This window comes from Strix uralensis, chromosome 6 (assembly GCF_047716275.1).
Source record: "Strix uralensis isolate ZFMK-TIS-50842 chromosome 6, bStrUra1, whole genome shotgun sequence".
NCBI lineage: Eukaryota > Metazoa > Chordata > Aves > Strigiformes > Strigidae > Strix > Strix uralensis.
Window position 1 is genome coordinate 20,196,306 of NC_133977.1, and position 27,920 is coordinate 20,224,225.

The 27,920-nt window shown below is 40.5% G+C and overlaps 1 protein-coding gene across 3 annotated transcripts; it reads left to right on the forward strand.

Annotated features, from left to right (window-relative positions):
* The first annotated feature begins 1,791 nt into the window (after positions 1-1,791).
* Positions 1,792-27,541, forward strand: NFE2L2 (NFE2 like bZIP transcription factor 2). Of its 3 annotated transcripts, none has more exons than XM_074873118.1 (5): positions 1,792-2,009; positions 21,471-21,740; positions 21,906-22,001; positions 22,688-22,867; positions 24,988-27,541. In XM_074873118.1, the coding sequence occupies exons 1-5, from the start codon at positions 1,980-1,982 to the stop codon at positions 26,191-26,193; spliced, it is 1,782 nt and encodes a 593-aa protein (XP_074729219.1). In that variant the 5' UTR covers positions 1,792-1,979; the 3' UTR covers positions 26,194-27,541. The 3 variants fall into 3 exon arrangements, with proteins under 3 accessions (XP_074729219.1, XP_074729221.1, XP_074729220.1); XM_074873120.1 differs by lacking the exon at positions 1,792-2,009 and adding an exon at positions 2,311-2,512; XM_074873119.1 differs by lacking the exon at positions 1,792-2,009 and adding an exon at positions 2,733-2,880.
* The last annotated feature ends 379 nt before the right edge of the window (positions 27,542-27,920 follow it).

The following is a 27,920-nucleotide window of genomic DNA, read 5'->3' on the forward strand; positions in this document are numbered from 1 at the left end:
CTGAAAAAGTCAGAAACTGATACTTAATAAAAACATCGTTTGCAAGGAGCTGCCAGCAGCCTTACTGAAAGAATTTTTAACTTGTGATAGCCCACTTCTGTTTCTCCAGAGTCTCCAACAGAGCCCTTTCCTTTGGATTCAGTTGGGTTAATTTTAAACCACAGAATAAAGTAGTACTACAAAAATAATATGCAGGAATATACCTAAAATTTTGCTGCTGGTTCTCCATTACAAATGATTTATTGTCACCATGAATTTGCCACCCATGGAATCAAAATCATAGCATCGTAAGAGTTCCTCCAACGCACCTAGCTCATTCAGTGATGCAGCACATGTTCTGCTTAGACCTCCATAATATGTTCAGTGGCTCTGTGGATGTGTTTTAGCTAAACTTTCATTGTAAGGCAAGTGCTCCCACTAGATCTAGTACAGTTTTCAAACACGCGTATAATAAAACAGATTACAGGCTCTTCTTTCTTCAGAGGGATATATCAATTTCATGTAATTACAGCAAGCAGTATCTATGGGTAGACACCCACCCACAATACGATAGTGCAAAGAATTTTTTTAATTATTACAGATTTATCAAATTTATACACTTGTGCTATTTTTTGATCTATAAAGTCACACTTTTGTATCTTGAAGGGCAAATGTAAAAATGAGATCGTCACACTAGCCCAGTTTAAACTGCAAGGTGCACTAACACAGCTCAACGACTGTGAATACCCGAGGCAGGCACAGTGCACCAGCTGAGAGACTGTAGCAGCACTCCAGCTGCAAGCCACAGAAGCTAAATAAGCACTTACAAAGTAATAGTTACATCTTCTATTATGGCTAGTGAGAGTGTCCTAATTCTATGCTATTTGGTTATATCAGATCATTGAAAGTAGCGGCAAAAATGGGCTCCAGGAGTGACCAAAGGATCATTTGAACGGTTATATTGTCATATACTGTCAGCCAGGCTCCAAACACAATGGCAGCGGTCATACCCTTTTCAAAGCCATATGCAGTGCGCTGAATTAACTATTTGACTGCTACTCCTATTTCCATGTGGAATTCAGCTTGGTCTCTGATTAATGTCATTTACCAGATAATGACAGGTGATTTAAGATAAGACTCTCCAGTAATTTGGTAACGATGACGCAGGGGTGGGGATCCAGGCCTGCGGCCCACCTGCCCTAAAGCATCGCCTCCCGCGGGCGGGCTGCTGCCGCACGTGCTCTCTGTTACGCCCGAGGAACCCCGTTAAATAGCTGGAGGAATCAAAAGGTGGGTGGAATGTCACCAGGGTCAGTGACATTACTGCTCGGGGTGGGGAGGGCGGGACGGGACACCTCGCCTGAAGGTGTCAATTCTAAGCGACCGGGGTGCACACACGGCGGGCCCGGGGCTGTGCCTCCGCGTCAGCCCCCGCGGGCCGCTCCGTCACCGCCACCTGCCCCGCCCGGCGCTGAGCGCGCCCGCCGGCCGCGCCCAGACCGCCACATCTCTGAAGGTGTGACTGTGACCCACCGATGTGACCGTGACAGGCGCGGACACAGGCACCTGCGCTAAGGCGCGGGAAGGAACGGGCGGCGCCGCCCGCGGTTCCGGAGGGCTCTGCGGGAGACACCGGCGCCTGCCCGCGCCGACCGGACCACGATGCCGCCGGCCATCACCGGGGGCAGGGCGGGGGGCGGCCCCTCAGGGAGGGAGGCGGCGGAGCTGAGGGTCCCGGGCGGCGGGGCCGCGGAAGCGCCGGGGGCAGGCGCGGTTCCCGGCACGGCCGCCGCCGCTGCCGGGAAAAGAGCCGCCTCCGCGGGCTCCCGCGGCCGCTGAGTGGCTGGACGGCGGCGGGGCGGAGCACGGGGGCGGCCGCTGGACCGGCCCGACCCGGGCCGCCTCCGTCCCCAAACCGCGCCGGAGCGAGCGGGCAGGCGGTGCTGGGCCAGCCGCCACCGCGGCGTACCGGCCTCCCCGTACCCCCCCGGCGCCACGCGATGGAGATCGAGCTGCCCCCCGCCGCCCAGGTGAGAGCGCGGCCCGCGGGCGCAGGAGGGGGCGGCGGCACCGGCACCCCCCGCCACCCCCCGCGGGGCCCGGCCCGGCCCGGGCGGGTGTCCGGGCGAGGGGCGGGGCGGGCGGTCACGAGGCCGGCGGAGCACGTGGCGCCGCCCCGCCCCTGCGAACGCGCTGAGTCACGGTGCGGGCGGGGCGGGGGGGCGATGTCTGCGGGGACGCCCCCCCCGCCCCGCTCTGCCGGGGGGGGGCCGGGTCTGGTCTCTTCCTGCCCGCGCCGGTCGCGGAAAGGTCAGTCAGGGCCGCCGGGAGCCGCCTCTGCGGCAGCTGCCGGCCGCGTGCTGCCTCGGGCGGGGGCAGGCGCCCGGAGCGGCCGGGGAGGGGAGAGGCCCGGGAGCGGCCCCTGAGGGAGCGGCGGGGGAGGCGCCCGCTGCCGCCGGAGGGGCTGCCCGCGCCGGGCGCAGCCTCGCACCGCTGCCCCCGGCGTGCCCGGCGCCCCTCGCTCCTTACTCGGGTGAGTGACCGCAGGTTTCCTTCTGCTGTAGCGCGGCTGCCCGTGGCAGGGGCCCCGCCGCCGCCCCGTCCCCGCTAGCGTGCGGCCCGCGCCGGCCGGCGGCAGCTGTTGCACAATCATGCACCTCCCTGGGGCGGCTCTGGGCTGGGCTCAGCCTCACACGCGGCCGGCGGAGCCTTCGCCGGGACGGCGCTGGCCTCGGCCCGGGCCGCTGCTGAGGGGCGGTGAGGCGGCTGCGCCCCGGCTCCTCCGCCTGCTGGAAACGCCTCCCGAGGGGCCCGAGGCAGAGCGCTTCTCCGGGGCTTTCACCCAGGAGGAGATGGAGGCTCGGTGGTTTCCTGCAAGACGCAGCTCTTGGAGGCTTAGGGGTATTTGGGTGTCTCTGTGCTTTGTACTCTTGTGCTACGAACCCTCTTTAAAAGCTTGGGCAAGTTCCGTGCTCTTGTGCTGCAAGCTGGTTGCACAAGAGCAGGGTGAATAACTGAAAACATAATCGAACTCCGCTTTAAATTTATATAAGCATTACATGTTTGTCTTGGGCTTTTAAATGGCAAACGTACCCTTATCAACTAAGTATGTGGTTTAAAGAAGTAATACTTGAAGCTTAATCTGGAGCTGTTTTAATTCTTCTAACGCTAACAAATTTAAGACCTGAGAGTTTTGAGGCTCTTTCACTGTATGTCACTACAATATATGCTATGCAATAGAGTTTCTTTTAACATTGTCCATTTTTTAGGGTATTTAAGTGGGTACTTCCTATAGGTAACATCACTTTAGCAGTGTTGAATATACCTTTTCATGTTCATTGAATGCTGTTGCTTTTCTGGCTTAGGCCACTCATAGCTCTGCCTGGCCCATCAGTTTTTCTAGCCCTGCATAGTATGGCCACGACCTCCACCTTGCCTCATCAGTTTCTTGGAAAATACTGTGACAAAAATCAGGCACTTGGCCTATGCTACATAAACACCCTGTGAATTTTCTTTTTGCCTGTAGTATCCAGCTGTGGCATTTTTGCTCTCATTTCTCAGAGTATCTTGACAGACTGATCCCTGCGTACCTGCTTTTGTACCACCTTGCCTAATTCACCGCAACTTCTCTACCAGCAAACCTAGCTTTTATTACTTGTTTGCCTGCTTTGTCAAACCCTTTCTACCAAGCCACCTGTTGCAGTTTTCCTGAGCTCAACAGCTGCTGGTTTCTCCTCTTGCAGGCCTAGCCTGAAAAGGCATTGCGTTTTTTAGATAGTAAATGATTACCATCTTTGTTGTATAGTTTTAAGTGTGTTTATGAAATAGAAAATCCAAATACCCTTTCCCATAAAATGTTGACTCAAAAGGAGAGGCGGGGAACAGTCTTCATTTAGCCCCCTCAGATTTTGCAAGCGAGCGGATGGGTGTGCAAATACAGTACAAACTCTTAGTCTTTTATGTGCCTGGTAGCAATTGTCATAGCAGTAAAGGTGAATGTGAAGGACTGGGATTGATCTCACTCCTTAACCAGAACATAAAATTGCGCCTTTCTGCTACACGCTTCTGTTGGAGTTAGAAGTGCTATTGCCTGCAATATTCTTGAAAAAAGTATTCCTTTCTTGTACCTCTCTCTGTATGCAGAGGTGAAATGGGATGTTGCCTATCACACACAACACAGACATCAAGACATCTAAACCAGAATGCAATGGAACAAGTGTCAAGATGTTTCAAATCATACTTGTGAAAGCATGATATTCTCGTAGTAACTATTCTCCTCTTCAATAAATTTGAAGTTATTGAAATAGTTGTTTGTAACCTTGTAAAACAGCTCAACAAAGCCATCAGTTATTAAATTTTGAGCCTCACAACAAGGAGAGAGCAACAAGAATTCACTGTCCAACACAAAGGATGAAGCTGTGGGTTGCACTTAGGTTGAAGTAAGACCAGCTGTAAGAACTGGCAAAACCAAGAAGGCAAGTAACTGAGTGCCTGGGTAAGTGTGTCTGTTAGGGTTTTTCTACTCAGAGAACTGCCCTGAAGAGTCTCCAGCTCAGTTAGTGTGATCTCTTCAGTTGAAAGGGCTTTAATGAGGAATTACACATACTTTTTTTATGACATGCTGCATTACATTGTCAAGTGAATGGGTTTATGTTTTATTCCCTAATGGCCTATTGTTTCCACATGAGGTGTATTCTGCAGGCAAAGACAAACAAGTGCACTGCTCGGGCCTGGCAACAAGTCCTCGGTTTTTGGGTTGGTTTTTTGGTTTGTTTTCTTTCTTGGCAATGAGGTTTAACCCTGTTGAATAGGAATATTTGATCCAACTATCTGTAGAAATATCTATCTATGTATGTAGATAAACTCCAATATAAGAAAATATCCACATTTCTGAATATAAAGCCATCTACTAAAATTATGGACAAGTTTGGAGGAAGTAGATAAGAGTATCGCAAGCTCTAATCTTAAGTAAACATGTATTTATTTTCACCCTCTCAGTTCTGTGCTGTGCTCACCTTGATATCAGTCTGCACTGATAGAGCTTTCTTTCCATCAAAACTCACAAAAGAGTATCTTTCAGATAAGCTGGTGGTAGATGTAATGCAATGTAATGTAGTATGTTTGGCTGAAATGAATGTAGACTAATAGGAGCTGACTGTATCAATCTCTTCAGGAGAACAGCTAATTGGATATTATTGTAGTAAATATCCATCATATAAACGCTGTTCCATAGTTTGTCTTTAAAATGTGCTAAGAATTTACAATTGTATTGGAAATCGATGGAAGTGCAAGAAGTTAACTGCCTCTGAAAATCTGACTTGAAGTTTGTGGTTAGCACTCAAAGTTGGAGAAGAGTTTGGCTTTGAAAGTTTGTTGGGAAATGTTTGAAAGAGACCAAACTGGAACAAAAAGAACATTCAGTGTAAGCAGAGGGCAGCTGGATGATGTCGTGTGCTGTAAAGAACTTGAGACATTTTTATAGCACTCTGTGGGTGGTTAGGAAGGTTTGTGTACACTTCCTACTGAGGTTCATGGGCAAGGGTAAGTTTTGGCTCTGTCCCTTTTTCTTTTTTTTTAATTGAAAAAATAAAGATAGTATAATTCTTATCCTGAATAAGAATTCAGCAGATTATGTATAAACCTGAAGGACAAGGATATTGTAAAAAATGTGTCAGATTACTGTATCTATTGTTGCACCTGAATACCCTTTTGATTTCTTTTGGTTTCTTTTTCTCAAGTTCTATATCTTAAATTTGCTAAGCAGAAAAATACCTGTTTGATAGGTGTTGCTACTTTTGTGATCCTGACTGAAGTGAATGTAGCAATAGCATGTTGAACATACTTATTTCATTAAAGAAATCTTAGATATGTTTGTGACATGATGTTGAGGAACACTAGAGGTGGAAGGAGCCAAGTGAAGTATTTGTTCATTTACATTCTCAGTAAAATCAATTCATACTATTCTTTACTATAATTTTTCCTATATGGTTGTAAAATTTTGTTATATTTGGTCCTTCAGTAGAATCGACAAACCTCAAAACAGCAAGAGCTGTCAGAGTTTGTAATTGAAAATTATTGAAATTATTAGACTTTTAAAGGAGGCTTTTAGGAGAGTCAATTGCAGGCTCACAAAAGGATGAGCCTAGGGGAGAAGGAGCAAATACAGAAAGTACAGGTGATGACAGTAAATGATGCCATGTGTGCTCATGCCTGTAACACTGGATGTGTGCTTCATTGGAAAGAAGAAAATTGTCTGATTTTTTTATCTAGAACACTACTTCTTTCCTTTTTCTCTTTGAAATTATAAAGATAAGCTTTAAAATGACTAAACCATTCACTAAAACTAGGCCAATTTGTGAAAGCATGATGTATTTGCAATGATTGTGTTGGCTGAGGCTAGTGCAGTACAAGTCTGGGCAGTAACCTGTTGGCATGAATTAAATATTAATCCCCTGCTGCTGTGCTTGAGGTGCAGCCAGCAAAAAGTCCTCCAAAATCTCCAGGTTAATCACCTAGTTAAAGTTTGTTTTGGCCTCCATCTCATTCCAACCCTAAGTAACCTATTATTTTAATATAGCACATTCCTAGAGAACTTGAAAGGGTTTGAAGTCTGTTCAGTCTTCTGATACAGTGTATTACACCAAAGTTGGACTTTGTGCCACAGAATACAGCTTTAGGTGAAGGGAAAAGAATACAATGCATTGGCCAGATTAGTTCTTTTTCGGTAATAATCTAGTTTAGCTGGATTTGGAAACACTTCATCTGCTACCTGTGCAAGTCTTTCCAGATAGACCAACGGAAAGTCAGGTAGGAGGAGCTGGAAGTCATGGCTTTGAATATCCAAAGATGACTGATACACAGCGAACTGAAATCCTGCTCAGGATTGCCCAACAGTAATACTTTTATAGCATATTTCTTTTATTAAGGTAAACAATTAAACCAGCCAGTAAGAAATGAAGCCAGAAATGCTATCTGTGGTGTATAAAACTGCTTTAAACCATGGAAGGCTTATCTGAAACAGGTAACGGCAAATACATTTCAAGTAAAGATAGGCATTGTGTACTTTTATCTTTCCTACCCAGTAACTGCTTTCCGTACAGGAAAAGCAAAGCTAGTGACAGTCACGTATTAATTGGCAGTAGCAAGAAGTTAACTGATCATATAACACTTAGTTTTTTCTAAAGCATAAGAACAGTATTACCTTTCTGAGAAGCACAGTACTGAAGAAGCACAGGGGACAGCTCTGACTCAGGATTACTTTCAGTGATTTTTAGACATATATTTCCTAACTTTTCTTTACCACCTTTTAAAATAAGTAAATTTTAAAAAATACATTCCCCAGCAGAATATCTTGTTTTAATATTAGTTTAGTTTTACATTGACATGCATAGTCCAACAGTGTCTATTTCAGACAGAAGCAAAGTCTCTCAGAACCATACATTTAAATATTAATTTGGCACCATACATTTAAATCAGATACTAATTTGGATAACCAAGTGGTCTGTAACAACATCAAGTAAGGGTAAAAATGTTTAATTACTTGACTGCTTTCGTGAAGAGGATTTGTCTTCACGTTATGAAGCATCTTCTGTTTTCTGTCTTTAGCCATTTTGAGTTCTTGGTGAAATATTTGCTCAGTATTCTTCAACTGACACATTCATTTTCAAATGTTATGTGTTGATACACATGGCCTTTGTATTTGGCTCTTAATTTCTACTTGAATATTCACTTTAAAAGAATTAAATGTGTTGATATGTTGATCATGGAGATGTTGGAAAGCTAATAAGAGTTAATAATAGTGTTAACTCAAAGTTAATGTTGCTTCACCAGCAGAGTATAACTGCTGCTCAGTGGTATATTAATAATACCTAGCACAAGTACTAATTGACAAGGCTGTAGTAGAATGGGTATAGCTTAGAAATAACTTACGTGGATGCAATTTATATACTACAGATCTAGTTTAAGTTTTTTGTTATGTCAGTTTAGATTTCTGATTTTGGCCTGATAAGCTGCAGTTTGTATACTGGGAAGAAGGAATATAAAATAGTGTTTATTTTTAGCTAAGTTATTTTGGAGGTGCTGTAAATGACTATTAATGTTTCCTAACTTGACAGTTAAACCATTTCAAGAAGTATGTCTTTGTTGTTGATGCTGTTGCAGTACTGAGGGAGCTGAGACCACCCAAACTTGTACTTGTCTTGCACTGTCTTAAGGCTTTTAGTCCAATTTCTGCAGTATTATTATGAGCAATACAATTTAAAAAAAAAGAGAAGGGAAAGGAAAAGAAAGTTCCTTTAAGTTTGTTGGTGCAGCAACGAGTTATGTAAGACCAGTTTGAAACCATCTCTTTCAAACCTTTTAAGGAAGTATCTTTTGCATGACTATGAAACATAAAGATATCAACTTTTCCCTCTTTGCCCCCACCTGTCTCACAGTTTCAAAGTTTTATTGCTGTTTGCTATGTTAGTTTTACATGCTGTCTCTTGTAAGTACAAAAAAATCCACTCCTGGAGACTGCTTGCAAAACAAAGTTTGCATACTTGAGAAATTGACTCAGAAGGAGCTTGGTTGATAGCCTGCCTTTCAGAGGTTTGTTTTATGATTAAGGGTGTGCTTATTTGCTGTGTTTGAAATTAATGCCCACTAAATGTTGAAGCAGTGACAGCTGAGTTATGTGAAAAGCTGCTGTGACTTTGATTTGCTTACTGCTCAGATCATCACCACCATTTCGCCATAAAGGGCTAAGACAGAAAGATCCTGGGGGGTTTTGTTTGAACCCTTGTGGTAAAATTAGTACCTCCCTACTTACTGCTATAATTAGAGTGGAGCAATTCCTGTGCTGCTGGGGCTGTTGGAAGATCCCCATTCAGAATTCCCAGGCAGCGCGCGGTCGATGTGGCTCTGCCACTCTGAATGCTGCCTGCTCCCATGTAAGATGACCAGTCTTTCTGTCTGCTCTGCAGCTGACATTTGTGTTTTGTGCCGCCTGGACACTCGGTCATTTCTTTCCACCTTCAGGAACAGTTTGCTTGAGTTATGTGCTGTTGGGTAAGAAGGCTGAAATTTGTCCTAAACCAGGGTATTTCCAGTTAGATTGCGTGCAGTTATGTGACCGGATGACATGTTCTGCAATCAGCTGGGTAATAAAATGATGGGCAAAAGAGAGTGGCAGGTGTGGGCGGGCGGCGCTGAAGGTTGGTGCAGCTCAGCTCAGATGGGTAACAGTTTTTCAGAAGTTTCATATCTGGAAGGAGAACGTGGAGACTTTAGCAACAGAGGTCATCCGAGATGTGTCAGTGGGAGTATTCCACCCCAGCTTGTTACACTAACGCTTGTCTTCACTGGTATTGCAGCAGTAGTGACTGATACGTATGCACTGGTGCAGATAATACAGTCGTTAAGGTTCCTTGGAACAAGCGTACCGTAGACCCTGGTGCAACCTTCTGTGAATTATTTGACATGAGATGTACAGACATATTTTCTGGTTTATAACACTGAATTATATTTTTTCTACTGTAGATGGGTCTTGAGCAGATCTGTACCAGCTGAGGAATTTCTGGGAGATTGTCCCATGGGTATTTGTAAAATAAATCAAACCAACCTGAGTAAACTTTTGAAACAAGTAGGATTTAAGATACCTAAGGATGAAAATGGAAGTACTTCAGTAATAAAAATGGTACTGTTAAAATAGCATAATATGAAAAAACAGAACTTATATTTGAAACTAAGTCATAACTTCTGACAGCTGGTCTCCCAAATTATTTAAGTTGAATTCCTTGGCTGTGGAAATGCATGATGTTTAGGTGCTTCATAGCTGAGTATGCTGTAACAGAGAGAATTACAGCACAGTGACTTCTGATACTGTGCTTTCTAAATATTTTAGTTCAATCACTAAAACCAAATATCAGGTCAATTCTTCAACTAGTATAAATTGTTGTGACTCACTGGAATGGTGTAGTTCTGTGGAATGTTTTCCAGCTTGATTTGTGATCCTTTATCATCTGCCACTTCAGGAATCTAGTCTGCACCTACCACTCTTGGGAATCATTGCTCAGCTGATAACCAGTGTGAACATCTCTAGACATCTCTCATCTTTTGAAGTTTGTCTTTGCTGGCAAAATGAAGAATGGAAGCCACTTAAATAATGAAACTGTTAATGGAGTGCTTTAAATTATTCTGAAAAACTGTGTTACTAAGGTCAGAGCGATAGAATTATTTTAAATTCAAAATGAAGCTTGGGATGAGGGTTTTTGATAAATTGTGTGTATATGTGACAGAGATGATGAACAAGGTCTTATAAAATGCAAGTAGTAATGACAATTAACAGTTCATAGCTGACTCTGAGTAGTGATTTACCCTAACAAGATCTCTATCTCTCATTGTGTAGATTAACTGTGCTGTAGAGAAATTTTAGAATCTTGCCATTTTTACTGATAATTTGCTATAATCTGATTTCCCCCCCCCCCACCCCAGTATCTACTGAGGCATAAGGAAGTAAAGTGCTTTGGTCAAAGGCAGAAAGCTGTTGTAAGATCCAAACCTGACATTTTCTTGCCTTCTGTATTGTCTTACTTTACAAGTGATCATTTTAACCTTTTTGCTCAACAAATCGATTCTAATTACATCTGGAAAGCAATCAAATCTTCTGTAACGTCTTCTACTAGAAAAATCATCTGTATATGCTGATTTTAAACAGTCTGCAAAATATACTGTAATATACTTGCAAACTGGATAGTGTGCCCCCCCCGTATTGTTTTGTTAACCATATTAACAGGCCTGGAGTATGCTGCTTATTGATGGAAGAGGTATATTGACATGTTCATTATTTGTGGCAAACAGTCTTGTTTTAGCCATTGTAGGTGCTGGTAGAGTGTGTGAAGGGACACAGGTCAGGCAGGGATTGGCCTCTGCCTTGATTTCTCAGGTACATCTGTCCATTTAATCGGAAGGCTGAAAGAGGCATCGCTGTGGTAATCAGCTGTACAGGCTGTGAGCCTCCAGTGTACTCCAAAGGGACAGACATGGAAGCTCCAAGGAAAGTGGTGGGTGGTGGAGGCTCTTGATTTGGATAGAAGAACACAACTCCTGATGGTTGAGTTTTGGGGGGTTGTTGCTCTTTTGAGGATATCGAGAATTACTGCTTTTATATAATGGGGTAAGAGGTATAAAACCATTTACCTACTCTGGTTCATGCCTTGGAAGATGAATTGGCTCCTTTTGCTTTTACAACTTATAAACTGAATACTACACAGGACTTTAAAAAGTGAGGGCTGGATTGCACCACACAGAAACAAAGCTTTAGTTTTGTACACAGTGTTGTTTGGTTCCTCAGTGGGTTTACCTTTTTTTAAGTAAAAGCTGTCATTGTGTACAAAAACAATAAAATGGCATGTGGATGCCTGACATGTTGGTGCTTCTTGAGCTTTCTGGTTTGGTTGTTTAACTTTGCAGGACCTTCAAGTGGAAGAGCTTCATGAAACCCTTGTGGGGGTTGATGGCTTTTAGAGGATTGCTTTTTGCTGAGAAATATGTGAATTACAAGTGCTTAAGAAAATGAGTAAAATCTATCCTTGCCTCATTCTATGGAAAAACAACTCTCATCATATATCTTGGTGTGGCTGGAGAAAGGGGAAAAGCTATATATACTCCTTTCATGCAAATTAAATAACGATTTCTATGATGTTTCATGTAAATTTAGGGAGAGCATTTTTGGTCATCAGTGCACAGTTGAATGGTATTGTTATTTACTGAAGCTTTTCTGTAGTATGCCACTAATGAGTGTCAAATAAACCATTTAACCATGAACTGCTTGTTTGGGAAGACAGTGTTACTGCAGCAGAAATTTGCCACACTGGGCCTTCCTTCCTCAAATCTGTTACAATCTTGTACTGTCCAGTGGTGAGCAGTTGAATAACAGTATATTTTTAGCCTTTTTTCTGTTGTTTTTTTCTCTTTCCCCTTGTAGAAACTAAATAACCTTTCCAAGTATATTTGAACATTCAAAAAAAAAAAAATGACCCTACTCATTTATTCAACACTCTGCACTGACACTGAATTCTCAGCATTATCTATATAAATTATGTATGTGAAAAGTGCACGTTAATTGCAAGACTCTGATCCACAAAGGTATTTAGCACCTGTGCCCCCCAGACTGCAGTGGGAGGTAGGCACCTACATATGCTGTCATATGTGTGCCGATGTATACAGAACATGTCACAGCTGGAGCAAGCTCTATTCTCTGCAATGTAACTGTATTCTTAAGCTGGCAGTACAGTTAGTGAACCTCATTGCTTTCTAACCCACACAGATATTCCTGTTGCTTGCAATTGTTGTCTGCCCCATGAACAATAGCAACAAAGTTAGTTGCTTGCGAGGTCAGTGAAGTGAAACTTGGTGAAACATGCTTCTTGTGATACTAGAGCACGTTGTTTCCACATCCAGGCTGTAGTGCAGCTGTAATGCCCCATCTGGTGCTTGTCCCCATAATTTGCCCAGCCATCAGCAAAATGACAGCTAAAAATGGGGGCTTTACAGGAAGATCCCAGTGCAGTGACAATGTATAGTACAAGGAAGATTCTAAATAATCCCCGAGAATATTTTGACTCACAAACACACTGTTTTCCTGTCTGGTTTGAAACATGCTTTTCCAAAAAGCATGTAATCCAGATGAAATCAAAATAGTGGCTAATAGGTTATAACCCAAGGTTGATACAACCTAGTAAGTGTGTTATTTGCAGTTCTCTTAGGTTCTTTTCTCTGTTTCTACATCCATCTTTTCTTGTTTCCTGATTTGTTTCATTGGACATAAGAGCGTGCTATAATTTGATTGGATCATGTTTCCCAGATGACTGAGCCATTATTATAAACAAATCCTCTTGTAGATAAACTAATGAGTAGCCTGTGGCAATGTCCGCACACAGCACATGCCTGGCTGGGTACAGCAGGATAGCTTGAAGATAATCATTTAACAGGTAATTGTTTTCCAAGTACTGTAGGTTCAATATATAAAATGAATTGGGACACAAAGGCTTTTGTATTCCTATGGTTAAAAGATACAACATCTGAAAATATTGCTGATATTTTCTGTATTATTTGTTTATGTGTAGGGTAAGTATTTGTTTTGTTGTATTAAGGACAAAATTCAATAAATGCCATGTTTTTTTATGATACAGTTTTGACTTGGGAAGAAAAAAAGAAAACCAAACACAAATAAAGCCATTAAGATCAGCTTTTTCTGAAATGAGGTAGACGTATTCAAATAGCCATCTCAGACAGACCTTTCAAAATGGAGTTACGTGGTACAGTGCATGGTGATTAGACAACAGCTAGAAAGTCAGCCACAACAGAATCACTCCGTTTACCTGCTGGGGCAACACAGCAGAGTTTTGTTGATACATTAAGCATGTAAAAACAAATAGCCTAACCCACTCCTTTATAAAACAAGCCTATGTTTTTGCCAGCCTTCCAATTTCATCATGCAACTTGTGTAATAGATTGTAACTTAAATACTTATTAACTTTGTGTGCTTATTGACTTAGTCATTTTGTAATGCTGCTGATGCAAAATACAGTAAAGAAGTAGCAAGTAATGGCTCTGTTAAGCTGAAAGAGGGATTCAAAATTTGAGTAGAAGGGACCACAACACTTTTATACCAGCCAAATATACTGTGGAAAAGTGAAATTTAGACTTAACACAATATAATTAAGACCTAAAAGGGAAGAATGGAACCCATCTAACTGAAGCAGCAAAGCTATGAAAACATGTAAGATTCATTGCTTTAGATACTGATGTTCCAGAAAGCACTCTGGGATGTCAAGAGATTTAGGACTAAGTTTAAAGAAGTGGGATGACACCCATGACCATTTTTGGCTTTTGCTTAGCAGCCAGGGTAGTGCTTGTAAATATGAACATAGTTAAATTTATTCAAGTTGATTGTCATTGGCTCACAACATTCGACCTCACTGTGTTTTCCTTTAGGCTAAGGCAGAAATAGGGGAATTTGGAGCAGATAAAATGTATGACAGATTTGGCCATGAATACTAGAGAATGACTTCTGAAAAATGAGATGTTGTACAAAGAAAGCAAGTACCAGTGTCAGATTTAAGACTCTGCTTTATGTAAGCCATGCAGATGAGATGGGTTTTAGCTTTTTTTTTCCCCTGATTTTTTTTTTTAAGATGTTGAGGCAGGATCAGTCTTGGGACAATTCGGCCCCTGGAAATGGCATGCTCTATATTACTCTTATTTTAAAGCTACCTTCTAAAATACATATTGATTAAACAATTTAGAAAAACACAGGTACTTCTGGAGTGCCTGAGAGAGAGCACCAAACAATCTTCTGCAAAAAGATCTGCAGCACTGAGCAAGAATTCCCTGATCTGTTGTACCAGAAATGGTCACCTCAAGGCAGACAGAATGTATGGTGGGAAAAGGATATATGTACGTATTCCTGACTCCAGAGATTAATGAGCCAGAGAGGAGAACGTTGCCCCTGCTGCTGTGCCCCAGGCTGGAAGGGACTGCTGTGAGGCTCTTGCACACATTCAGTATTTTAAGGATTGGCATGGAGGTGAGGATTGATTGATTTTGCAGAAAAATAGAAAACTATCGTCAAAGTGAAGAAGTAAACTGCTCTTTGCGTCTCTCCTTTTCCTTCTCTTTGCTGTCTTTCTGATGGGGGTGTTTTTCTTTACCTGCTGTGGTCTTGCTGTTAGCATTAGGATTTTGCAGCTTTTAAAGTTGGAATGAAGTTAGTACATTAATGACTATAAACAGCCTACAATGGCTGTTCTTTATTGCAGTTACATTCTTGCTCATTTTATATTATTCAGCCTTAAAGAAACCTGTCTTTTCACTATTACTGGAGAATATATGAAGTATATGTTTTCCCTGGCAGTTTGGAAAGCTTGCTTGCAATAGGATGTATCATATGGGAAAGCCATCATGTTGGGAGCTGTATGGATCTTAGTTGTAGCCTTTGTCGATACCATTCCTGGAAGATGACGTTTCAGGTGAAATACATAAATCATCCACCTCTCAAGGGAGCTATTTCTGGAGTGAGGGCTGGGAGAGTAGGTGGGTAGTGTCCCGAATTGCACTTGTAGGGGAATTTTGTCCTCCCAGCCAGCCAGAGTCTCTCCCTGTCTTTGTCAGAATAATGCCCAGACCAAGCTTGCAGTGAAACTTTCTTAAGAATGCTGGACAATCCAGCCAAGGAGTCTTTCAACTAATCTAATTTATAAGAGTAGTTCCTGACAATTTGGCATTTATCAGGAGAGCCTGCTGGAATACAGTGGGAGGTATGGTCTGAAATACGACATGTGTGTTAGGAGAAAACAGAGGCTAAACACTTTTAGCTAATGAAATACCAAGACTTCGTCTGTTCCTGGCCTCGCAAAGCATTCCAGTTTTATTTCTTCAGTAAGAAAATTAAATCTGCCTACAAACACTTGGATTTCAGGGACTAAGCTTATCTCATATGACTCTGTTGGGGCAGAATAATGTCCCAAGACACATGGTCAGCATTTTTCAACAGGCTTATTTATATAGACACGGAGTCAAAATTCTCTTACAACATTAGTTCTTTAAAGCTGGGGCTTTCCAACCCTTTTAGAGTTCTTTTTCAGGTAAGTTAGCCTGTCAGGGCTTAAAAAGAGTTTTCTGACCAGGATACCAGGCATCCAAAGACTCTTTAGGGCCAGGAAGAGCAAAAGGGCATCAAGAAGCAGAAGCAGCCTGGTTTAGTGTCAAGACGTACTGGTTTAGCGTCAGTCTAGTCACACCAGCAGTAAGTGGCACAGGTATGAAAGAAAAAAAGACACCCCCTCACCCACCCAAGCATGCTGTTTCCTCCTAGATTGCCTGGAATGACGCGGTGAAGAATGTGGGACAGCAGGCGGCAGCTCCTCAGGACAGTCAGGGATTTGACCTTGTGTATTCACAAATCACAGGTTGCTGTCACGTGGCTTTGTTTGACAGCTGTCTGTTCTGTCACATTTCCAAATCCTAAATCCAGACATCTAAAATTGCTATTGTACCCTTCTGCCCTGCAGCGTAAATAGCTTCTGCCATTCCTTTTCCCCATTCTTCACATAAGGGCTGCTGCTTGTTCAAGTTTTTCATGGCCTCGCTGTCCTTTCCACATTCTGGAGTTAACCTTTGTTCTTCAACTTCCAGTTGTAAGGGATTGAAAATTGTGGGTCAAAACTCAGTTGTTTTTAAAAAGAGTTATGGTGTTGGGCTAACTTTATCTGCTTTCTGTGATTTCTTTGAAGCATGAGGCTTATGTGTCTAGGATTTTTTCCGGTAATTATGACTTGTAATTAAATAAGTAACCTACCTTGAAAAAGATTTAGAAAATAAACCACTAGTTATGGTGATTTCTGAGATCATCTGAAAACATCAAATAGTTTATAAATCTTTCTTAAAACCTACTTGAACAAAATCAGGTCCCTTGGAGGACAGTGAGGGGAAGACATGCAGCTGTTGCTTCCACAGCCCGTGCTTTTCTTAAGTGGTAAGATGCTTCCAGCTCCTTCTCTTGCACTTGCGCTATTACTTGATCCTCTCCCTTTCATTCTTGCCTTGGAGTATCTCAGGTCCATGATCCTTACTTCCCACACACTTTTTTAATAAAGCAAAAATTTAAGATGCTTTTTTTCATGCCTTTCACTTTCTGAAAAACAAACAGGAATTGAGGGATACGTTGCCATGTCTCTGAGTAAGCTATAGGAGTGTTTTCCTGCTGCTTGTGGGGTCCTGGTCTGAGCTCCCTGCTGGATGCAATAGCCATTGATTCTGTTGCTCTTGCCTTTATTCATGCTGGCATGTGAAATCTTCTCTCTTCTTGGAGTTAGGTACTAAGGGATCATGGGAAAGAAAAATCCTTGTCTGGTGAGAGATTCTGCTAGCATTATCCTAATTTATGTTGCAAAAGACATGACTTTAAGAAGTCAATGCGCAAAACCCATGATGTGCTCTGTATTAAGGAGATAGCTAATAATGGGTTGAAAGCACTGTCTGAGATAACAGGTTGTTTCTCTGCTGACACTTTGGCCACTGGATGTTTCCATTTTACCAGTCCTACCTGAAAATGGCTTATATTTCAAACAAAAATAAAACCAGCCAGATAAACCAAACAGGGATGAAATGAAAGATTAGCATTTTGTTTAAAGCATAAAAGTCAGTCTATGAAAACAACATGAAAACAGGGTCTCTTTCCTTTGTTTACCCTACTACAAATACGTTTGCTTAGGAGCAATAAGAGTTAATTGTCAAACTTTACAATGTAGTCAGAGATTTTCTCATAAAATGTATAACAGACTCTGCCCAGATGGCAAATGCTGATATGTAAATCTAAAACATGAAAATTTCCATTGGGGGCCAGATGGTGGCTTAATGTGAATTGTTTAACATTTATGTTTATCTTATTAAAAGTGCCTTTATATGTCCAAAGTAAGCTATCAATGTGGTTGGAAGAGCATATCACTAAATGAACAAAAAAATCTAACCATGGGTACAAGGCACCTCCTGCTTACATGGATCATGGGAAAGCAAAGCATGTCCTCTGTTGAGAGAAGTTCTTTCTTGATAAAATTGTGAAAATACTATAAACAAAATCAAATCACTGTTTGTCTGCTTGGAAAAAATATTAAAACCGTATTACTTTTCCAGAAGTTAGAAATGTTGGACAATGGTAATACAGACACAAAATACCATAATGTATTTCCCCTCAAAATAGGTGTTGGTGTTCAGTGGGCAAGAGCTGAGCAGTAGCGGTGGGGGAAGCGTGGCGGCTGTGGTCCTGCCGGGCGTGGGTCCTTCCTCCTGCAGCAGAGGCCTGGCTCTGCCTGCGCTGCCTCTGGACTCTGCCAAAACCATCCTTTCCTCTGATGCAATTCAAGAAATTGCACAACGGAGGAAAGAACAAACGGGTGCTTGTGGACGCCGTCACATGAGGGACCGCTGGCGCCTTTACAGTAAATCACATCTGATGTTAAGGGAAGTGGTTAGTGTGGCTCCAAAGGGCAGCGACGAGCCCTGGGTCACATGAATCTTTCACAGGACTCTCAGTGAATGTGCTCCAGTTCGAATGTGAATCTGGGCTTGCTCGTCCCTCCAAATGAATCTTTCTGAGGCCGGCACATGGTGTTGAGGCATCTAAAAATCAGAGGGTAGCTGTTGTACAGGCGAGAAGTAAAACACCTTTTAATAGTTTTAGTTAAACACTCCAGGCATCAAATACACAGTTATTTTTGTGATGCTTTCACAGCGGAAGGGGAAAACTGCTTCAGTGATAAACCTAGAATAGAGTGCCTGCCTGTGTCTGTGGATACCTCTGTGTATGTGTGTGATAGTGTTCAACAAGGCAGAGAAGTAATTTAAAGAGGAAGGCTGTGGGGAGGCTGAAGGAACAAAATTGCAAAATATTTGCTTTAGACTGCAATTTTAATTTTTTTTTTTTTTTTAGTTCCTTGCCATCACCTTGTGCTGGGAGTTGTGATTCACTCCTTAGTGAATCACTGGTCAATGTTGACTCCATTAACTTTGACCTGAGGCTTTGGACTAATGCCCAGAATTTTTTTTTTTCTTGAAAAGGGCAGCATTACTAAAAACATTGGCTGAAATTATAGATAAGTGTTAAATGGCAGGTTAATATTTAAATCAGTGTGCTGTTTGATGGTATTACATATTAGCATATTGAACAGAAGAACACTTCTTCCATGCACATGAAGAGTTATTACTCGAATTGTTATTTGAAGTTAAGGCTAATATTGCTGTATTTATATAGAACTTTTCAAATTGAAAATAGGAGGGCTCTTTTCCAATTATGGTGATAAAATAAACAAACCACCCTTTTGGTTTCAAGTGCCACAAACACAACACTAAATAAAATTAAAAAAGGTGCTCCCAACAAGCATCTCTCTCCAGGGTAGAGCACAGCACTGTTTAGCAAAGCTCAGCCCTTTGCCAGGTCCCTTGAAATAAATATGGTCCCTTGAAGAATGGTAACAGGAGCCAATAAGTGCTGTAATATTTCTCAGACAACAGCCCAAGATCCTGAAAACCATGCTAGCATATTCATTCAAAAAATAATCTTGCCTGCTGAATTGATTGCTGCACACACGCAGAGGTGGTAGTATATAGCCACAGCATTTTTTTGGTCCAGTTGCTGGCTTCCCACAAATGATGCAGCACTGAAAGCTACTTATTTTGATAACGAATATAGCCAGTAGTATGGCTGAAAGATTTAATAGCTGTGCCTTAAGTTTTTGCACTAAGACTATGTGGTTTTTCTTCTTAAGGAAAACATGTTATGCCTTCTGTACCTCTTTTTTTGATCACTTTTGTTTTTCATGGTGTAAATTGAAGCTGAGCACCCGTTCTGCTATTTTTTGTGCTGTAGTCTGTTGCAACTTGGGGAGGAAACCAGCTCTGTTACTTCACAGCGTGCATTATACACACACAAAAAGTCTTTTGAGTCACATTTTTAATGGTGCCTTGTAAATGAATAATTCAGAAATGAGCCCTAAAACCCAGATCCTGCAGTTTTATCCAGAACATATTGCAAATGCTCTGAGACTAGGAAACAGTTTTGAATCTGCTGCAGAAGGAGACAGTGAGCAGCTGGTAAACTACTGGCCCTTAATGAAGCTATACCATATTGCAATATCTCCAATTACTGCAGAACTTAATTAGTTCGTTTTACCCTGCCAATCTGGAGAGACCAAACATAGTCTTGGGCAGCCACTGTGATTATTTTAGCTTCTTCATTGCTGGCCGTTAAAGCTGAGTTTGGTCTCTCCCAGCAAGGTGTATTAAATATGTCTTAGATTTGGGAATGCCTGCATTGTGTTACACACAGATATTTTATGTAACTGCCCGATTTTAGAGAAAAGTAATTTTTTTAGTAACTGGTAGAAGTAGTTCATGCCATGTGTAAATATGAGTGCTAATGGTATAGAATTTTTAACAAAGAAATGAGAATACTGAATTGGTTTGTTCAAAAGTGGACCTGCCCTAAAGCTTTTTGCCGTAACTGGTATACAGAATTGATTGTTCTGAATGGCAGCAGGAATTGGCGTTCAGGTTACTTTGCTTCTCTATTTGAAAATAGTCTTTAGAGGTAAGGGAATGTTTAATAATGGCAAAAAAATGTATCTTGGGTGTAGAAGTGGTAACTGAAGCAGTAAAGTTCTGTTTAAATGAAATGTAGTATTCCATATATTATTTGTAGTGTGCTAGCCTGATGAGAATGCCCAACACTGAACATTATTTTTGTGTGCTGCCGCTAAAAGGTAATTTTAAGAATAATGAAACATGCCATGAAATCAAGACTCCAAGGCACCAGCTAGAAATTGTTGGCATTTACCCATCTGACAAATGTGGCTACCAAGTATTAAAATTCTGTATCAGCAGACATCCAAATTGATCATTTTTTGAGTATTAGGTTTCATTTACAGGAGGAAACCTAACAGACTTCAGCCCTTAAAAATATTGAATATTTGAACAATAAAAACCCAAAACAATCCACTAACCCCCTCCCCCCAAAAAAAACCCTCATGCAATAAATTAAAAGAAACTGTAGCCAAATCAAATAATATTAAACTAAACTGCTATTTAGGGAAAACCAACTGGTTATCTTCTGAAACACTACAGGTGCAAGGGGTAGCTCATTTCTAAGAAATTTCGGTCGTTGTTAGCTGTCTGATAATGATTGACTCTGTGATGAGCCAGAGGCCAACTGATTAATAGTATTTGAGACCTGTTGACCCCTAGTTTATACTCAGCTGCTCCAAACCAACTGCACTTAGAACATAAACTTAGACTCAGTTTTTAATTACAATTTTTTAGTAGTAGTCTTAATAATTGTGTTTAGTGCTACAGTGATGTTATATCACTTGGTGACTTTGAAACCAGGTTATCCTGTGACTCTGAAGCCCTGTTCTGCTGATCTTTAAGATTAATACTTAGTATCAGGATGGAACATAAATATTTTAAAATACATTTTGTAGTATGGCTATTATAGTTACTTCAGACAGCCCCCGTCATGTTTTTAGTCAGCTTTTACAGTTTTATAAGACCATCTGAAAAAAATTTATATGGGCAAACTTTTCAATTTCTGTTCTTTTCTCCTAAAAATGACTTTCTTAATGTGGTATAATTAATTCTATAGCTTCATGTTTTCTGTGAGCTAACTTAGGCAAAAAGAATATATTTATCCTCTGACTAGTTTGTGTATTACCTTACCAATTGTAATAAATTGCTTAGTTTCTATGAGCCTCTGTGCCGGTCACAGCAACCAAGCCATCAGTTCACACACTTCAGAAGGGTCATATAGAGCCATATTTTATTTAGATAACTTTGCAGGATTAAGAGAATAAGCCTCAGTTACATGACTCTGTTTAATACAGAAATTACAAGCTTTGCTATTGTTCTAAACCAGTTTTGCTGGGGAGGACGCTTGCTTAAAAAAAGCATTTCTATTGCAGGACATGAACTTGATTGACATCCTTTGGAGGCAAGATATAGACCTTGGGGCAAGGCGTGAAGTTTTTGATTTTAGTCAACGACAGAAGGAGTATGAACTCGAGAAACAGAAGAAACTTGAAAAGGAAAGACAAGAGCAGCTCCAAAAAGAGCAGGAGAAAGCCTTGCTGGCTCAGCTGGAGCTAGACGAAGAGACAGGTGAATTTGTTCCTGTTCAGCCAGCTCAGCGCATTCAGTCAGAAAATACTGAGCCACCAATTGTTTTTTCACAGGTAAACTCTAATATGTGTTTGTGAGTGTGTTTAAACCTTTTTCCATTCACAGGAAGACATAATGTTAGTGGTTACCTAAAATGAATTTGCATTTGTTGCTGTAATGGAAGATTCTTCAGTTATTCAAAGATGCAGTAACATTTTTTTCATAACTTTCCTATTTAGACCACACAGACTTCAAAACCAGAAGCAGAGGCCTTGTCCTTTGATGACTGCATGCAGCTCTTGGCAGAAGCATTCCCATTTATAGACGACGATGAGGTAAAAATGCTCAATACAGCGGTTTCATGGGTGGTCTTCTAGGGGATCAGTCTCATGTTTTCTCTTATTAGTATTTGTCTTCAGCATAATATTAATTTGTGATACGATTTGAGTTTTGTCCTCAAGCTGACTCCCAGCTGGAATAAAGCAGTATAGTAGGCTTAAACTAGGGCTGTGTCTGGAGGGAGTGGAGTGGTACTCTTGTGTTCCTTCTGCTTACTGAATCCTGCAGCCAGGATTCAGTGTATAATGCCAGCTGATGGCAGCCCTTGCACTTACTGCAAATAACAGTAGTGGACTTTGTCAGTTTGTTACAGTGAACTTAGTGCAGATCTCTGGAGTTAGTGTGTTTGAGTTGCTTTATTTCTGTGTGCTGACCTAGACTATTTGATGTGTAACGATAAGCCCTTCACCACCCAGTTTCTAGATTAATTTTTTTCCCTATTTTTTCCTTAATATGATAGCACCTTTCATGAGAGTATTTTTATATTATCCCATTGTTTACAAAAAATGCTTTTGTTAAGAAATATCTGTTTGTTCTGCAGAAATGGTATAATGCCAAAAACCAGATTTTGCTTTGGAAAATTAAAAGTTGTTTTTCTGAGTGGGGTTTTTTTATGTGTGGCAGTTTTTTGTTATTGTTGTGTTGGTTTGGTTTTTAAAATTTTTTTTTTTAAACACTTCAGGCTTCTTCAGCTGCATTTCAGTCACTGGTTCCTGCTCAGATCAATAGCAACCCAGTCTTCATTTCTGCTGATCAGACTCAGCCACCTGAATCGCCTGTCCTAGTTCCACTTACTGATGCAGAGAATATGCAGAACATAGAGCAAGTTTGGGAAGAATTATTGTCGCTTCCAGAGTTACAGGTAAAGGTTTAGTATAAGCACCTGAAAAAAATAGCATGATATTTTGGAAGAGTGTGGCATTTCGGAGAATGCAATACAATAGCATACTAACAGATGGTGATTGTAACTATCATCTTGGATCCTACACCTGTAGGATGTCTGTAACTCAATAGAAGCTTTAATTTTTAAAAAATAATATATTGAAAAACGTAGGATGAAGGAAATTAGTTGTTTATCAGAAGGCCTTAATAAATCACAATCTATCTTCCCAATCGGAACTTCCTCATGATTAGCAAATCATCGTTTGCCTCTGTATGGAACTTGTTACAGCACAGAATCATAGAATCGTTCAGGTTGGAAAAGACCCTTTGGATCATCGAGTCCAACCATCAGCCCTACTCTACAAAGTTTCCAACCATGATCATGGTTGAAATTTCAGCTGCTTAAAAATGGACACTACTTGATTATGAATGTACAAGAGGAATTGTTTCCACAAGCTTTCTTGTAAATGTTGGGGTTTTTTTGGAAGTGTCTGATTATGCAAATCATTTATGGTTACTTTTACGTTCAACTTCTATCTAAGGAAAAGGTTTTGTAAAGATGGTTAATAGAACATATATATGGTACATAGAAGAGTCAGGTACAGTTATAACTACTGTTTATGTATGTTCAGTAAGAACTAATTATGTAACGTACATGAACTGAATATTTCAAAGGAACAAAAAAATCACATAGCTGTATTTCTAAATTGTGCATTACAGAGGAGGTCTAGGGCTGCTTTTCCTCCTATCCTTATGTTTCTATTTATATTTTCCTTAGACTATAAAATTGAGTATATTTATTTTCAAATATATTACTGTAGAATATCACCATGCTTCAGCATGATGCTGCTCTACTTTATGCTGTTAACACTAGAGATGAATGCTTGGTGGAATGCCTGTAGATCTGAAAATTAACAAAAAGCCATGTTTGCAGTAACTGCGTTTTTCCTGCTACTCTACATTTTCCCTTCATCTTTTTATATTTTAGAAAGTTTTCCTAGCTTCCTAACCTTTACTGCTGTGGTAGGTTTAAAAGCCCCACATAAGTAACAAGGGCAATTGGCTGTGAAAAGGCAGCAGTGATGCTGAAAATACATTAAGGAACCAAACCAAAATTACCTACTGCAGTAATTCTGACTAGTAATTGAATAATTTTCTCAAAGAAGTGAGATAATTAAATTGAGGGGTATCACCTTTTATGAATTATATTTGAAGGAAAAAAAAAAAAAGAGCTCTCACATTCAAAACCTTAGCTTAAGCCTTGAATGATCTCTGGTTAAATAATCAGTGTGTGGTCCCTTCTTGAGAGAAACAGAATCATTTTGGTAATTGCCCAATTCTTTGGGGACAGCAGGCACACTTATTTCAGCTTCAGTTAAGAAACTGCCACCCCGTTGGAAAGAACATTGGTCTTGTAGCCAATGAAAGCCCATCAGTGTAACGGTCTTCGACAGTCACGCTGGTGTTAGCCAGATTAAATAAAAGTATGTGGGGTGAGTTTATGTTTGCAAGGCTTCATGTTAGTACTCTTTTTACTTCACTGAGAATTACTTTTCTCTGCACTGAACAGCTGCTTCATTCAGTAAATCCTAAAAGAATCTTGTTTTTTGAGGAAATCTATTACATAACATGGGTGCTGGAAGTAATTGTGTGCTAGTAATGCTCATTGAGTCTTATTCAGTAATTCTACATTTTCTGTACTCATGCCATTCCTAGCAGTGGTGCTTGTGAAAAGTTCAGACCTGGCAGCTCCAGGATCCCCACTAGCAATTTATCAGAACAGGAGGGCTCTGTGCAGCTCCCATGTAGCATTGGAGAGGGTCTCTTCAGCATCTTGCTATGAGTTTAAGAGGCTCTGCTCTCTTAATCTGAACAGCTTTGTCTAGAACAAGTTGCTTCATACCCTTGCTTAGGGTATCTAGTCTTCTTCCTAGATTGTCTCTCCATAGTGTGTTGTAGTCATCTAGGTTACAGCAATGTTGTAATACCCATTTTATGTCCACGTTGATTGCTAAAACAGTTGATGTTTGTGCATTATAGAAAAAGGTTTTATCAGTTGGAGATGTGTTGCTCAAATTCTTTCTTGCATTTCCCATGTAGTGTCTTAACATTGAAAATGATAACCTGGCTGAGGTAAGCACGATCGCAAGCCCTGAAACCAAGGCAACAGAGATGCCCAACAGCTATAATTACTGCAGCTCATTACCCATCACGAGAAAAGATAACTGTGGTCCAGATTTCCTGGATAGTATTGAGGGCCCCTTTTCCAGCATTTTGCCACCAGAAGACACTAGTCAGCTGAGTGTGAACTCTTTAAATGACATGTCCCCTTCAAACTCTGATTTCTGTGAGGATTTCTACGCCACCTTTATCGATACAAAGGCGAATGGTGACACAGCAACGACACACGCTATCAGTCAATCACTCGCAGAAATTCTAAGTGAACCTATCGATCTTTCCGATTTCTCACTGTGTAAAGCTTTTAATGGCAACCACTCAGGAACCGTACCAGAGTGTAGTGATTCTGACTCTGGTATTTCATTGAATGCAAGTTCTAGTGTAGCATCGCCTGAACACTCTGTTGAATCATCTGCCTATGGAGATAAGACTTCTGGTTGTAGCGATTCTGAAATGGAAGACATGGACAGTGCTCCTGGCAGCGTGCCGCAGAGCAATGCTACCATGTACTCTTTGCAGTTCCAGGATCAAGTGTTTTCCTCCATGGGGCCAAGCACTCAAATGCCTAGTTTGCAGTGTACAAACACACCAAAGGAAGAACCCCCTGCCAGTCCAGGCCACCCCAAAGCTCCGTTCACAAAAGATAAACCTTCAAGCCGCCTTGAAGCTCATCTCACAAGAGATGAGCAAAGAGCAAAAGCTCTGCAGATCCCTTTTCCTGTTGAAAAAATCATCAATCTCCCCGTTGATGACTTCAATGAAATGATGTCTAAGGAGCAGTTCAGTGAAGCCCAGCTTGCACTTATTCGAGATATACGCAGGAGAGGCAAGAACAAAGTGGCTGCTCAAAATTGCCGTAAAAGAAAACTGGAAAATATAGTGGAACTGGAGCAAGACTTGAGTAACCTAAAAGATGAGAAAGAGAAATTGCTTAAGGAAAAAGGAGAGCATGACAAAAGCCTTCGTCAAATGAAAAAGCAACTAACCACCTTATACCTTGAGGTCTTCAGCATGCTACGTGATGAAGATGGAAAGTCTTACTCTCCTAGTGATTATTCACTGCACCAAACTAGAGATGGCAATGTCTTTCTTGTTCCTAGAAGCAAGAAGTCAGAGACTAAACTTTGAAGGGCAGCACAGCTGGCTACTGTTCTCAGAGTTATTATTTTTGTATCATTATCCTGATAGTTTTTACTGTGAGGTGGAATGCAGAATTAGGTAATGTTTTTCAGGTAATTCTATGCAATGATAATTTTAAAGTTAATAATTAGTTTATGGAAGATTTAAGTTTAAAACTAATAGTGTAATGCAGATGGATATATGCAAAATTTGTAATCTCACTTTTATAACAGACATTTCCATCTTATAGCACCACTTTGACTAGTTTCCATATAGATGTAAATATTTAAAGATACCATATTTATATACTGTTCCTATCTCTTGTTATATTCATAGATTTATTTGATATATATAAAAAAATGATTTTAGCCTTCTAAATATAATTTCTTGCAAGACAAACAGTATGGCTTCTGATACTTTTTTATAAATATGCAATAGAGTTTGTTTCCCATTTTTCTTACACATTTATACTTGCTTTATATTTAATATTAATTTAGTATAAAAGTTGATACTTAGTGTTTGATTTTGATTTATCAGTTCATTAATTTTTTTTTAACTCTATTTCATACACCTTTATTACCCTAAAGGGAAATCCTCACTAGTTTTCCAAGGCTAAGTCTTCATGTAACAAATATGCTTAATAACCAGAGATGTATCACTCAGCATTGTCAGCATTACTACTGCTTGTTCAGCATAATTTTTAGTCTGCCATTTGGAAGGGTTGTGTAACACAAAGTTAAGTTTCAAGTCTGTGCTAAATTTACATAACTTTTGTTTTGCTCTTTGAACACTACTTAAATTCATGATGAGATCTTTCCCTTCAAAGGCATTTAAAATCTGTTAATTAAGACACTGTCAGCATTATGCATTTTTCCAGCTAAAAATTCTGTACACTTTAGAGTAATTGTTCTAGAAATACACTGTGCATCTCTGACTCCAATTAGTGAGCATCATTTGTCACTGCTGTTACTTCGGAGCTTATGGAAAAAGGCACACCAACTGCCAACCAACTGTACTGTTTGGAACCTGCGCTCAATTAATTGAAAAGCATTGTGGAGTTTAAATTACGATTTATAAGAGAATAAAAATTGGGCAAACAAATAGCGTTGGTTTTTTTTACTCTTCACATGGACTCATTGTACTTGATCACATTTTGTAATTTGAAATACATGTTGATCTGATGAACATTAAAAACTGTATCATCTTCCTTCATCTTCCCTATGAAACTTCTAAAAGACATGTTTAATATGAAATATTTTTCTGCTACTGATACTCTATGTAATTTTAGGAATAGTGTCTATTACAATATTACGCATAATTTCATTTAGTATAATAAACACCAAGTTGTTTTGCAAGACCTTATGGTACATTCTTTTAAAATAAAGAATTGGAGATACTGAAAAAGGGTAGAGTGGGACCTGCAAAGATTGTTTAATAATATTGTAGGAAAAAGGGTTTAAAGAGGGACATCAGAGTAGGAAACCAGCCTTCCATTAGCTCATTATTCACAAAGTTGGAGTAACACTGAATGAAATGATACAGTGGTTAGTGAATTCTGTCTTGAGATTTTTATTTCCTAAACTTTAAAACTGTGCTGGAGTTGCATACCCATCAGAAAGCATCTCCTCTCATGGCTGGCCATGAAAGCCAAAGCAATGATTTTAGATTATCATAACCCCAATTCCATACTATATTGCTTTTTATGGACCTTCTGAGTATGCTCAAAAAAACCCAAA